This window comes from Trachemys scripta, chromosome 18, assembly GCF_013100865.1.
Source record: "Trachemys scripta elegans isolate TJP31775 chromosome 18, CAS_Tse_1.0, whole genome shotgun sequence".
Lineage (NCBI taxonomy): Eukaryota > Metazoa > Chordata > Testudines > Emydidae > Trachemys > Trachemys scripta.
In genome coordinates this window covers 11,525,397-11,539,177 of record NC_048315.1, presented here as the reverse complement: position 1 = coordinate 11,539,177, position 13,781 = coordinate 11,525,397, and the positions used below count along the sequence as shown (strand labels likewise).

The following is a 13,781-nucleotide window of genomic DNA, read 5'->3' as shown; positions in this document are numbered from 1 at the left end:
AGTTCTAGAAGTTTATGGAAAACAGGACTCCTTCCCTTTTTGAAATGTTAGAGAATTAATATTTTGCTAAACTAAGATTACCTCTATTATAGAGCCTGACATTCTTATTTTGATATAAAAAGCTATTAGAAACACTTAACTAGTGCCATTGCACAAAAATATCAACATTATAATAAGCAACAAGTGTTACTTCCAACTTTAGTATATTAACTGTTAGTGTCTTCAGTTGTGTGTACATGTTCCAAGAGCAATATTTACCTCACCGTTGAGATGTCTTATAGTAGTAGCATGAAAGACAAATGAAGCCTCAACTGTTAGCAGTTCAAAATGAAACTAGTTAAAATGGAATAGATACATTAGTTAGTCGAACCCTGTGAACTGTGCAGGGGGCGTCACACATTCTGACTTCGATCACCCAGGGTTTATCTACACAGGCACCTTCCCGAGAGCTAATCTGAATAAACCAAAGGCATGGATTAAACAGTGTTAAATTCCTGTGTCGACACACTCATTCAGAATTAAAGTTGCCTTGATTCAATTTATCTTAAAGAAATTACTGCCAAAGTGAATTAACTCCAGTGTCACTCTGGAGTAACTACAGAATTCCATGATTTTTAGTTGCACCCCCCTCCCCCCCATGTCAACCCACAGTAACTGAAATCACAGCCAGACACCATTTTGTAGACTATGGTTTTGGCACATAGCATAAAGTCTTCAGAAGCACTTAAGGCCACTAAATCCCATTGAAATTCAATGAAATTCATGCACTTTGGAAAAGCATAGGCATTGGTGCTTTTTTAGTTTCCAAAGCTCTGTAGAAACTTAAAGTCCTCAACATCTCATGAGGGAGGTATAGGAAGCAAGTATCCCCAATGTCACAGATCAGGAGTCAGACACTGATACTATTGTCTTCCCTTAAAATCATTCAGTAGTAATTAGCTCAGCCCTAAAGTTCAAAACACTGGACCATGCCTGTCCCATTTGAAAGTGCTGGTTAAGTGAGTTCAGTTTACTGTTCCATTGCTGGGCAATACCATGGGGGTGGTCATGTGATATACTTTAATATAATCCCTGCACCATTGGCAGGAGAAATCCATGGAAGGCTAAACCAGAGCTGAATTGAAAGGTAGTATTCTAAAAATGGTTAATGGCTTATTCAAAGCACAGTCACTTAAATCCAAACAGACAATACACCCCTCCAACTCCCATAGATAGTTAATCCTTCATTTGCTCACACGTTGTTAATACTGTTTAAAGCCATCTCAGTCCAAGTGCCAACTGCATGCTGCAGCCTCCTCGCACGCCGTCTGAAAGCAGATTGGGAGAGTTTCCGAGACCGATGCACAGATCGCAAGTTTTGTGCCATTAGATGCTGATAATGGGATATCGCTTGTTCTCTGCAAAGAATAAAGGAGTGTAATTAATACAACAGAGTAATGGGCAAGGTTAAGTAATTGGTTGTTCAGTATACACAAGCTGCTGGAAAGTGGGTAGAAGTCAGGAAACAGCGTGCCTGGTATATTGAGCAGATTTTATGAAGGCCATTAAAAAAAATTCTCACTTCAGTCATGTTTTATCTGCTATGGTGTGTGGTCAGCAATAGCAGCAGATAGATTAAGCAGCATGATAGATAGGGGGTAAAAAACATTAATGGGGATGGTCTAATTTTACTTAAATGTTAAACATTATATGAATAAGTGAGTGTCTAACCTAGCTTTCATGTCAGTGCTTGTTTTGTGAAGGGTGAGGGAAAGTTAAAAAAAACAACAAAAAAATAGCCATTGTCTATGTAAGTTTATTTGCACAGGGCCTAATTGGAGGAAAAACTCCATACTCCTCCTCATGACTAGTAGAGATCAGAAGTTAGCAACTCTAAGGTAGAGACTAATTCTAAGTATGGTACCCCCTTACCAACATTAAGTTGTAAAAGTCATGGGCTTTTCCAACAGAAAAAGATCTTCAAACCAGGAAGTGAAGGTGTGTAAGTATGCAGTAAAGTGAAGTGAATTGCTAGCATGCATTACCATTGGAAGTAACATGCTGAATCAACTTGTCATTTAGTGGTTACAGTCCTCCCCCCTCCCCCCACACAGACACTTTCTACCATGCGACACTACAGGCATTCATGCCCCAGTGTGTTTGCGTATTTGTACCTAATTAAAACACCTACAGCAACTCACACTACCCCTTTCAATAAAAAAAATTCCAGCATACAAACCTTCAACACAATGATGTAAACATTTAAAGATGACACAGTGCAGCTTCAAGTGAAGATAAATGCTTAAATTAAGGAATTCCCATAGCAAATCTGTTAATGGGAAGGTTCGGAGAAATGATGCTGAAGACATAATGTTCAGAAATTTACAGTGGAGAACCTTGCTTGTTCCAGAGCCACTTATATGCAATTGCGGTATTTAAACACCAGGTAGAAAGATGTCAACTGCTGCTATTGACAAAGCAATGTCTTAACAGTTAGACATTAAAAATGGTAACACACACACACAAAAATTAGGCAAGTCAGAGTAACACTTTTCTGACATGCTTTACATTGTTAGTGGGTAACCAGTGAGAACTGAAGTGACAAAACATTAGTACCAGATGTTTTCTGGTCTGGGGTGAGAAAAACAGCTATTTGCACAGAAGTCAAACTATTGTTTCAGTGCAAACCCACACGGGGCTCAGTGACCTATAATCACCAGCTGAAGCTGGGTTTGATGGCTGCTCTGCATTACAACTGCAGCTAAGAGAGGCATGCACAGCACTGGTGACTGAGAAAACAGCCTGTGGTTCTCTACATTAGTAAGTAAGTTTGTTTTTTTAAGGTGCTCAATAAAGTTTTGTATGTACTTGTTCCCTTGAAAACAGCCGTTTTTCTCCATTCAGCCACATGCAAGTGAAGTAAGTATATTCAAAGCAAGCTTAAGAACAACAACAACTTTACCTGGTTGGTACTATCCTCAGTTACGAATGAGAGAAACTGTCATATCACTAACAGATGGAAGAATGAATATTAGGAATGAGGCTTTAGTGAACTTGAAATGGTTACAATCATTTAATTGACACACAGCTCTTTCAGGATTTTGACCACTTGTGTCCACACCTGATCAGCTGAAAATGTGACCCCTATGAAAAAATATGATTGCAGTAGAGAGAAATAGTTGGAATTGTACAGATTTCCACAAGTCTTTCTGAGGCAAGTGATCTGGAACGGTGGTTCTCAACCAGGAGGCCACAAGCAGCTTTCAGGGGGTCCACCAAGCATGGCTGGCATTAGACTTGCTAGAGCCCAGGGCAGAAAGCTGGGGCCCCAAGCCCCACCACCCGCGGTGGAAGCCAAAGCCTGAGCAACCTAGCTTTGCAAGACCCCCTGTGGAATGGGGCCCTGGGCAATTGCCCTGCTTGCTAACCCCTAAAACTGGCCCTGGCTTTTATATGCAGAAAACCAGCTATGGCACAGGTGGGCCATGGAGGTTTTTTTTTTTTTTTTTGGTTTTTTTTTTTAGGGGGGGGGGGGGGGGGAAGGGAGAGGGCTTAAAGAAAAAGGTTGAGAACCCTTGATTTAGAACTAAGCTACATCCAGATGCTTGTGTTATCTGCAAGACAGGGCCATGTAGTCTAGATATAGTCCTCTCATGATGCAGAATTTGTAACCAGATCCAAGTAGAATTAAGCTGCAAGATTTAGGTTTAATGATAAGAGTTCTTTAAGAAGAACTTGAGAAGGTTTAGGAGATTACTGTGGCATCAGACTTTTTAATTTGAAAACTCTTACCACACTGCACTTTGAAGATGCTCATTCTAAATGAGGTAACTATTACAAAAACACAGCAATCTCCCACATTTCCAAAGCTGCTTAAGTTAGAATCACTGTGCAAGAATTTTAGTTCCTCTTAGAAAAGAGAGGCTCCCACATCAAGATTTTTTTTTACTGGGGATGGACAACACCAACACAATAAAACTATCTTGTTACCATTTTGATGACCCCTGTGAAACAAGTTTGACCCACATCGCTTCAGGCCTTTCAACCTGAAATCTAGTTAATTTCAAAGCGAGTTAGGAACAGTTTCAGTGAAACACCTGCCCCCAAGTCACCCTGTCACTAAGTTATTTTCCTTTTTTGATAGGGTTTTTCTTTCCCACAATTGTGTATGGAAGATCTTCAACTAGAAGGGAAGATTGTGATAATGACTATACATGCAGTTGTGAAATGCACAAGCCAAACTAATCCTAGGTGTTACTTGGATCTGAATCAAATTTTCAGGCAACATTCAAAGAATCTTATTGAAATGAAAGTCAAGTGCCTATACAATGAGATTCTAAGAAGCCTCTATTGGCCCCATTCCGGGCTATTAACCCACCTAGAACTGCTGCAAGGAGTTACCAGGCAAGATATAGTATTGGAGGCTGAGTGTGGTGGGGAGGATTCTGATTTTACAGCAAGCAGCATGTAATCAAGGAGAATGTTTGTTACAGGCTTCAGTGGAGCCGCGAGCCAGTCTGCAGCTGTCTAACTATGCAGTGTCTTAAAGCAGAGAGGCTGCATTACAGTTAAGGCATTTCTATTGCTCTCACTCATTTTGATTACAAGCTGCGAGGGACCATTTCATTTATATTTAGCAGTATCATTGACTCAGGATTGGAGAGGTGAATCTTTGGCGATACCATCCTCTGCTGCACAGGCAGCATTAGAGGAGAAATAAACATCTCCCCCAATCACAATACTGCTTACCTCTCCTCTCTCACAATGACATCATCGAACACCTGAGAAAGACGTTTCAGCCGGCGAATTCCCATAGAGACTGATTCTAACTCGCAGTCAAACTCTCTGAAGGGAGAAAGCAGCATGCAATTAGAGGATTCAAATGTTACATAGGTGATCAAGCCCAGCCCCCTACCACTGCAGAAGTATCTACAGTATATACCCTAGTGCTCCTTCTGGTCAAATTTTAAGCCTCTAGCCACAGGATTCTATCACTGCCACAGCTCCCCATCCCAATGTTCAGCCTTAATCGTGCCTTAACTCTAGTCACATCGCATCTAGAAAAGATAGTCTCATAGCTAAGGCACTGGACTGGGATCCAGGAGGCATGCCTGGAACTCCCAACTCTGTCTTCACCTGATACCTTGGGCAAGGCACGATCGCCGCACTTCATGAAATATTTTTTCTCCCCACAACTCTTTGTCCACTCTCCAGGGCAGGGGGCCATCTGTCTGTTTGTACAGCACCTAGCACCACAGGAGCCCCAGTCATGGGCCAAGACCCTAGATACCACCACAATACAAATAAATAATTCTGGGAAATGCAGTGCAGAGTAGGACGAATCGATACCCAAGTGATTTATCAAACAAACAGCATCAATGAACAATTTAGAAGGTTAACATTTCTTTAACTCAAGCCAGACTGGAGCTGGCATAATTACATGATGTAAAACTTAATATGCACTCCCACTGGATGGGGATGGTGCAAGAGACCTCACTGGTCTGTCATCATGCAAAATTAAGTTTCCAAGGCCTAGTTTTATGCCATACACTCTCTCTCTGTAAATAGGGGCACGTAACAACTTTATTACCTTCCTAACCATTAAAACAGCACATTGTTTCAGTGGGAAAGATTAGCAGTGCTCAGCTGGTGTCTCTCAGGTAGCCAGACACGCTAGTCACAATAACAAAACAGCAATAGGCATTACAAATGATTGCAGCTTGCCTCTTTCTGCTGGCAGGCATAGGTGATGAATATGGGCTCTTTAGAGCTGCTGCTCTCCTTGATCTCCGGAGAGGGACAGCTTCTTTTCCAAGCCAGTAAGAGAAACTCCTCCATTCTTTCCCCACCAAGCTCTTTGCAGATCTGGATGAAAGAGAGGCTCTCCTGCTGGACCCGGGGGTGCAAGTGGGACCAGACAATGGGGTGGGCATTGTGGCCAGCCTATTCTTCCGACTAGGAGTTCGAGGTGAAGTGCTTCTCTTCTTGGCAGAGCAAGTGATGCCATTTCTCCTTGCAGGGGCTTTAGCTGGAGAGATGATTAGCGATTGCGTGTGGTTTTGGCAGGACTTCTGTATTTTCTGCAAGGCAGACATATCTGGGATTATGAACTGCTGTCTACAATATGCCAGCTCAACAAAATCCCAGCACGTGAACGCTCGCTCTCAACCCCAGCTACAATTCTTAGAGCCAGACTTAGACTGGGCGGATGCACGTCTGTCATTGCTGCTAAAGCCTCTTCCCTCGGATTGCACTGAAATAGAGCAGCGTGCTTCATTTGATCCATTAGTCTTTGGGATTGATCCTGCTCCCACAGGAGCCCTGGACAAAGTTCTCGTTGATTTCATGTGGAGCAGGATCCCCCCTGCCTTTAGAACCTGTTAAAGATGCCTTTAAACTGAAGGCCTTTGTTTAAAGAAGAGCAGCACAAAAGCTTCCCTTTGCTGCCCTGCTAACATAAGTCAACCTGCAGGGCTGTCCCCTGGGCTTCAAGTCTACTTGCAAACTCTGAGTCATAGCAGGTTGTGCTCCTGGCTAGCAGCATTTCCTAAAATAGCTTGTGCAACCTAGCATAGGATGCATGAAAAATTCATCAGAACTCCCCATTGGTACAACTCCAATATTGCTGGTCCCATGAGACAAGTGCTCAGGCCTGATTCGGCAGCCTTTACACAAGCAACAACTCCTTGCTGCCAGTGCTTGGCATTTCATCTGCAAAATAAGCTTAGAGTTAGCAAGAAGCACTTATCGCAAGTTCTTCCCTCTATGTGCATGCCATTATAGGAACAATTCATAGTTAGCGAGAATACCAAGGTCATGCCATCTGTTTAACATATGCGGCTAGTGTTTTGCTATTTCTAAATCTGTTCCCAGGATTTCCACTGCTTCTCTTTGCTTCACTGAATTTAAAAGGGTGCAAAGACTATGTTGCAAGAGAGATGCTGGAGAAGTCTCGCTCTAGGTCACATGGATATAAAGAACAGCGACTTTGCAGATCAAGGACTAAATTCCAGCAGGATCTTCAGGAATGGTATTTGATATTTTCCCTCCCCACTCCAAACTAGAGCCCTGAAACCGGACCTGAACCCAAAGGGACCCGACTACACGTGTCCAGGTCAGGTCAGAAAACAACCCAAGACTCTCAGCGTCAAGTCTGCCCGTAAGTAGCTGCGTGCCCTGTTCCCATTGACCGCTGCTGCCTCTCAGCACTGTGTGCTGCAGAGCCAAGTGCTGGGAGTTGCAGGGCCCTTCACTCTGAGCACAGAGTGAAACAAGGCTGTGGCGGCCGGCAGGAGAGGGGCACTGCCCTGCTGACCCAACAGGCAGGAGGCAGACAGAGCGTGAAGCCCCCACACCATGCTGAGCTCCAAGGATGACGCACATTGATGGTTGGGTCTGAAAACGACGCAACACTTGGACTTGGGTCAGCAATTGGCTAATCGGTTTTAGATCAGGCTTTAAAAATTAGACCTCTTCTCCATGTGCAGGCTAGTTAAGGCTGTACATTTTTAATAGCCCTGATCTTTAGGAGTTTCGATAAGGTATGTCTTTGTGAACCCAGTCAGTCCATATTCAGACTGTATATAAAAGTGGGTGATATTCTATGAAATCAGTAGAATATCAGGTTTGGAAGGGACCTCAGGAGGTCATCTAGTCCAACCCCCATCTCCTCCCCCTGCCTCCAAATACAGTATAATTAAAGTCCCACATTTCTCTCACCCCTGAGCTCTAAGGTTTCCATAAAGCATGTTCTTTGAGAGCCCAGAAAATCCATTAGTTTATCAGGTCTCCTTCATTTACTATTTTTAAAGTGTCTCTCTAGATATGTCCCACGTAATGCAGTCTGGGATAGGGAAAGCGGTTTTACAGTTGCTGGAGATTTGCTCAAAATAACGTGAGCAAGACTTTTTTTTTTTTTTTTTTTTTGCATATTCTTCCTACATGTCACTTTCCCTTGTTTGTGCAAAAAGCTTGTTTGTACTGCTCTTCTTTCTCTATGGCAACCAGCCCGCTATATATTATAAAGCATGTACTAGTTATAAAATACAGACACTATGTCTGGCATTAAAGCACTTTGCGATCTACGGCTGAAGTGTGCTGTATAAAAGAGCTAGGTATTATTAGTCCTGAAACAGGACACCAGCTATGAACAGAACTGCCATCCATAGTACATTACAAGGATCATTACCTGGGACACTGTTCCAAAAGCATTTTTTGCTGTTCTTGTGATAGCCCGGAAGGTTTGTCGCTTCTCTTTCGCTTCCAGACTTTCCCAAGTTGGATTCTCACTGAGGTTCATCTCCACTTGCTTTAAGGGCATTCGCTTTCTCAGAGACATGCGAAGGGTATTGAGAGAGCTTGAAGAAGGCTTCTTTCTAAATTTGTCAGGCACTGGACTCTCATTTTCAAAGTCAGCCAGTAGCTGGTGGCTCCTCCAGCCAGTTGTAGCCCCAACACTTTGGAACACAGATGCCATCACTCTTCGCTTCTTGGAGTAGTCTTGGTTCAAAGGGGATCAGACAAAGCTGTGAAAAATAATGCACCGAATGAGAACACAGCCCCAACACAAATCAATCCGGATAATAAAACATACTGCACAGCACATTCAACAGGTTGTTTGAAAGGAGCCACCCTCATTTCCCAAAATTCCTCCAAAACATGAGACCAGCAAAAAGTTCCAGGCTGAGCATCTTTGACTGGTTTAAGAGGAAACACTGTCCATTTCTGTAACTACCTATGTTTTTTGAGAAAAAAAGAAAAAGATGTAAACAGGAACTTTCCCCCAGGTGTTCTGTACAAGACTACAATTGGAGGAGAAAACTGGTTAAAGCTCTGACAGCCAATAGAAGTGATTCATTATTAGTCAAACAGTACTTTGGGCTTCTATTTCTATTCAGTGAAGATTCCAGTCTTTCACACCACTCTGATTTTACTTTTCCCCCCACCGGCCCTTTATCCGTCTACTTCCTATTGCCAGCTACTTCCATCAGCCCTGGTGAATCATAAGACCAAAGCTTACTATACAAGACTAAAGATATGAATACCTTGTAATGGCAAGAGTTTGTTATGTCCATCATATTGAGATTATGTCCTAAATTTGGAACTTGGCTAATTAGATCACTCCCTTTTGAGGTACCAGCTGCAGTCACAACTACAGTAGTGTGCGCACATAATAGATAGGGAATGGTGTTACCAGCAAAAGAGATCTGCCACAGGTTATAGTTAACAATGCATTCCTGATTTCTATAGAGTAGCTTGCTCAAAATTATTTGGGAAATCATCTTTAAAATTACTTTCACTCTTGCTAATAAGCAAGCCACCCAGCGCGAATTAATGAACTGTGTCAATTCATAAGCACACTGTTTAGAAAAGCCAGGCGATTGCATCCAAATGTGATCTGAGATAAAACTGAACTAGCTTTCTCAACGCCTCACTGCATATTAATAAATGCACTGTAGTGCGTAAGCATAATGATGTCTTAATGCAGGAGTTCTCCAGTTTTTAAAAGCCATGCTGCACATCTTAGTAAAGAGTTTCTTGTAGATACCTTCCCACCCCTACACAATCTCCTGGACCCCTTCCCCTCATGCTAACATGCCCTCATCAACTGCAGCACTTGGTTACGTGAAACAGGAATAGTAGAAAAGCATTTAATATATTTTTAGCTTCTTTAAATGCAGTTTTGCACATGGGAATGATGATGTACCAGCACCATGTGATCAATCAACTCTCCAGAAACCTGTTTGATAACCCGTGCCTTACTTAGAGACCTCACTTCAGCAAGCCATTAAATCTTTGCTGAGAAGTGGTGAGAGACCAATTTGTTGTGTGCATTCACACAGTGGAGTGCGGCATGAAGGTGAGCGAAGTGCAGATCAAAGGGCCTCTCCTATTATATTCTGATTCTCAAGAGTCAATGTCCCAATGGGTGTTGCATGTTATGTTCTTTGCACAGTAGCTGGAGTGTGCGGCAAGTTCAATTATAAACTGCTACTAACGAAGTGTTTTCAGCTTCTAAAATGTGCAGTTTCTGGGTGCTAAAGACAATAATAGACATTTTCAAGTCAATTGATAAAATTTACCTTTGATTTTCTCTGACAGTAGCTTTATATACCTCTGTTAAGTTCCTGACCTACTCTCTTCCAGGATACACACTTCTGTACCCAGTGCTGTTTAATACAGCTGTGGCCCTGTGTATCAATCCTTCTGTTATTCTTCACTGAGAGTCTTGCAACAAACACCAGAAGCGTAGTGAATATAAGCAGTTCAAATGCCCATCTCAGATATCTTTTTACTGGGGTTCTCCTACCGTATACGGTCACCACTGGATGTGGGCAACAAATAACCCCACAGCTGCATCCTCGGCGCTCACACACGTTCAGTCATTTACAGTAGTGTCCAAAAAAATTCTCAGAGGCCCACTGTCACACTGTTTAATCTGCTCGTCCTTTTTGGCCTTATCTAGTCTGATCTCCTGTGTATCACAGGCCACTAGCACCCACTCATTAAACCCAATAACTGAAATTAGACCAAAGTATGACAACCTGAGACTAGATTTATGCCACAGGGATCTAGGGGCACCAATGTCTGAGGCTCCCACCCCAGTGTCACAGAAGGCAAAAAAATAAAAATCCTGAGGTGTCTGCCAATCCGACCTGAGGAGAATTCCTTCCTGGCCCCACATCCTGAGATTGGTTAGATCCTGAGCATGTAAGCAAGAACAAGACAGCTAAGCACATGAGAGAGAGAGAGAGAGAGAATGCTCGGTGGCACCTCAGAGCTTTGTCCAGTGTCCTATCTCTAGCTGTGGCCATCTCCGAGGCTTCAGAGGAAATAGATCAAAACCAACTCATCCATAATACATTATGTGGGGGATGGGCAGGGTAGAGAAGGAGAGAATCCCGTCCTGACTCCTGTAGGTGGCTGGCTAAAACCTAGTCCCAAAAACCCATCCTTGAGGAACTCCATGACTAACCTCTCTCTAGTCCAATTCATCTTTCACCAAAAACTTACAGCTTTCTCCCCTTCAGCCAGTGCCTGATCCACCTTACAATTTTTGCACCGATCCCCAATAGTATCTAATTATTTCTCATGTGGTACTGTGTCAAATGCTTTACTGAAGTCCAAGTGTATTAAATCTACTGCACTTTCCTTATCTTTAAAAAAAACACAAACAAAAAAAATGCAACTATTTTCTCAAAGAAGGAAATCAAGTTAGTCTGGCATGATCTACCTCTAGTTAACCCATGTTACATTACACCCTTTACAGTAGAGCTTCAGAATTACAAAACACCAGAGTTACAAACTGACAGGTCAACCATACACCTCACTTGGAACTGGAAGTATGCAATCAGGCAGCAGCAGAGACAAAACAAAACAAAAAACAAAAACCAGCAGGAAATACGGTGTTAAACTACTACTAAAAAATTAAGGGAAAGTTTAAAAAATATATATATTTGACAAGGTAAGGAAACTGTTTCTGTGCTTGTTTCTTTTAAATTAAGATGGTTAAAAGCAGCATATTTCTTTTGCACAGTAAAGTTTCAAAGCTGTATTAAGTCAATGTTCAGTTGTAAACTTTTGAAAGAACAACCATAATGTTTTGTTCAGAGTTACAAACATTTCAGAGTTATGAACCTCCACTCCCGAGGAGTTTTTAATGTTGAGGTTCTACAGGACCTCCATAAACTCCCTCACAATTTGTTCTAGGCCAGTGGTTCTCAAACGTTTGTACTGGTGACCCCTTTCACATAGCAAGCCTCTGAGTGCAACCCCCCCCCCAATAAATTAAAGACACCTTTTTATATATTTAACACCACTATAAATGCCGGAGGCAAAGCGGAGTTTGGGGTGGAGGCTGACAGCTCACGACCCCCCATGTAATAGCCTTGCAACCCCTTGAGGGGTCCCAGTTTGAGAATCCCTGTTCTAGACCCTTTGTACACACATCCTGGAAGTGCTCACAATAGAAGACCAAAAGCAGACAGGGCAAGTAATCTGTAATGAACTCTCAGATTACACCACCACTTCTTAGCTTTTATATAGCACTTTGATATCTACAGATAAAAGGTAGGTCTGCACCGTTATTCCACATTTGATAGAGAAACTGAGGCACAGAGCAGGACATCACCCACAGTCATTCAGAGGCACGAACAGAAGCCAGCATAGGTGTTAGAACAGGGGTTGGCAACCTTTCAGAAGTGGGGTGCCGAGTCTTCATTTATTCACTCTAATTTAAGGTTGTGCATGCCAGTAATACATTTTAATGTTTTTAGAAGGTCTCTCTCTCTATAAGTCTATAATATAGAACTAAACTATTGTTGTATGTAAAGGTTTTAAAAATGTTTAAGAAGCTTCATTTAAAATTAAATTAAAATGCAGAGCCCCCCGGACCGGTGGCCAGGACCCAGGCAGGGTGAGTGCCACTGAAAATCAGCTCGCGTGCCGCCTTCCGCACGTGTGCCATAGGTTGCCTACCCCTGGGCTAGAACAAGGGGCGCTGCCGCACCCCCCGGTTTGAAGGGGTTTCCATCATACACAGGGTTCACAGTTTGGTTCAATGGCGCTCCGCACCCCGACTACACACACTGTTCTGGATCGGAGCTGGCCTGAGCCCCAGGCCAGTCCACACGAGCAGGGGCCAGGGGATGGCTGGCAGAGTCACGGGTCTACCTGTTAGCAGAGACGATGGCGGTGGGGCCGGCCTGACGGGGGGAAGCCAGGGATGGGGATGTTGGCACGGGCAGGGGGAGCAAACAGCTCGCCAGCCAAACCCCAGCAGCCAGGGCACAATGCAGAGGCGGAGGGCTTGGCTGGAGCCCGGGGGGGCCATGCCCCCCACCCCGCCCTTGGCCACGGGTGAGGCGCCCGCTGCTTCCCAGCCCTTTGTTCCTGGAGGGCCCCGGGCTTGCAACACTGTAGCGGCTTCAGCTTCCTTCCCTCCCGCCGGTAACCCCGGCGGTCCCCCAGCCGCCGCCGCAGGGAAGGGTCCCCCCCACCCAAGGCTGCCCCCTTGCACCAGACTCACTCACCCGCCGCTCCCAGCCCGGCCCCACTTGCACCGACTGCTGCCCGGTGAATCATCAATCGCCTGCGGATTTAAATTGCGCGCTGTTTCCTTCCTCCTCTAGGATTGGCTCGCGCCTGTCTCCTCCCGGGCTGCTCTCCCCTGCAAGGGGGGGGACACCCCCAGCGCTGGCCCACCCCCTGAAGAGGCGGGAGAACATATAACCCAGGCGATAGGCTGCAGCTGGAGCAGCTTGCAAGGGCGGTGGGGGGCTGGGATAGGGATAGGGACATGCAGCCCTGTCTGTGGAGCACGAGCTCACCCACCCACCCCCGGCCTGGAACCAGTCCGGGCGGGGTTTGCATGTGCAAGCCTTGCCGTCTGACTTGCCAGAGGGGAGGAGAACAAGATGGGGCTGTTTTGTGCCATGATCATGGCCATGTCTTGGAAACCTCCTCCCCACTCACTGTTTAATCCAGTGGTTCTCAAACTTTTGTACTGGTGACCCGACCCCTTTCATATAGCAAGCCTTTGAGTGCGCCCCCCCGCCCTTATACATTCAAAACCACTTTTTAATATTTAACACCATTATAAATGCTGGAGGCAAAGCAGGGTTTGGGGTGGAGGCTGTCAGCTCGTGACCTCCCCCCGTAATAACCTCATGACCCCCTGAGGGGTCCTAACCCCCAGTTTGAGAACCACTGGAAGGGCCAAGTCTTGCAAGAAAAAGAGACAGGAAAACGTGTGTGTAAAAGACAGAGAGAGAGAGAAAACCCCTCAGGTTTCCCATCCAGGC

At 44.4% G+C, this 13,781-nt stretch overlaps 1 protein-coding gene across 2 annotated transcripts; it reads right to left on the bottom strand.

Moving 5' to 3' along the window:
- Positions 1 to 636: 636 nt before the first annotated feature.
- On the bottom strand, positions 637 to 13,150 carry PIMREG (PICALM interacting mitotic regulator). 2 transcript variants are annotated; one of them, XM_034752559.1, is made up of 6 exons: positions 13,011 to 13,150; positions 8,168 to 8,504; positions 5,704 to 6,059; positions 4,729 to 4,824; positions 2,942 to 2,988; positions 1,292 to 1,397 (listed from the first exon to the last, which is right to left on the bottom strand). In XM_034752559.1, the coding sequence occupies exons 2-5, from the start codon at positions 8,453 to 8,455 to the stop codon at positions 2,958 to 2,960; spliced, it is 771 nt and encodes a 256-aa protein (XP_034608450.1). In that variant the 5' UTR covers positions 8,456 to 8,504; positions 13,011 to 13,150; the 3' UTR covers positions 1,292 to 1,397; positions 2,942 to 2,957. The 2 variants fall into 2 exon arrangements, with proteins under 2 accessions (XP_034608449.1, XP_034608450.1); XM_034752558.1 differs by lacking the exon at positions 2,942 to 2,988 and having other exon boundaries at positions 637 to 1,397.
- Between the last annotated feature and the right edge of the window lie 631 nt (positions 13,151 to 13,781).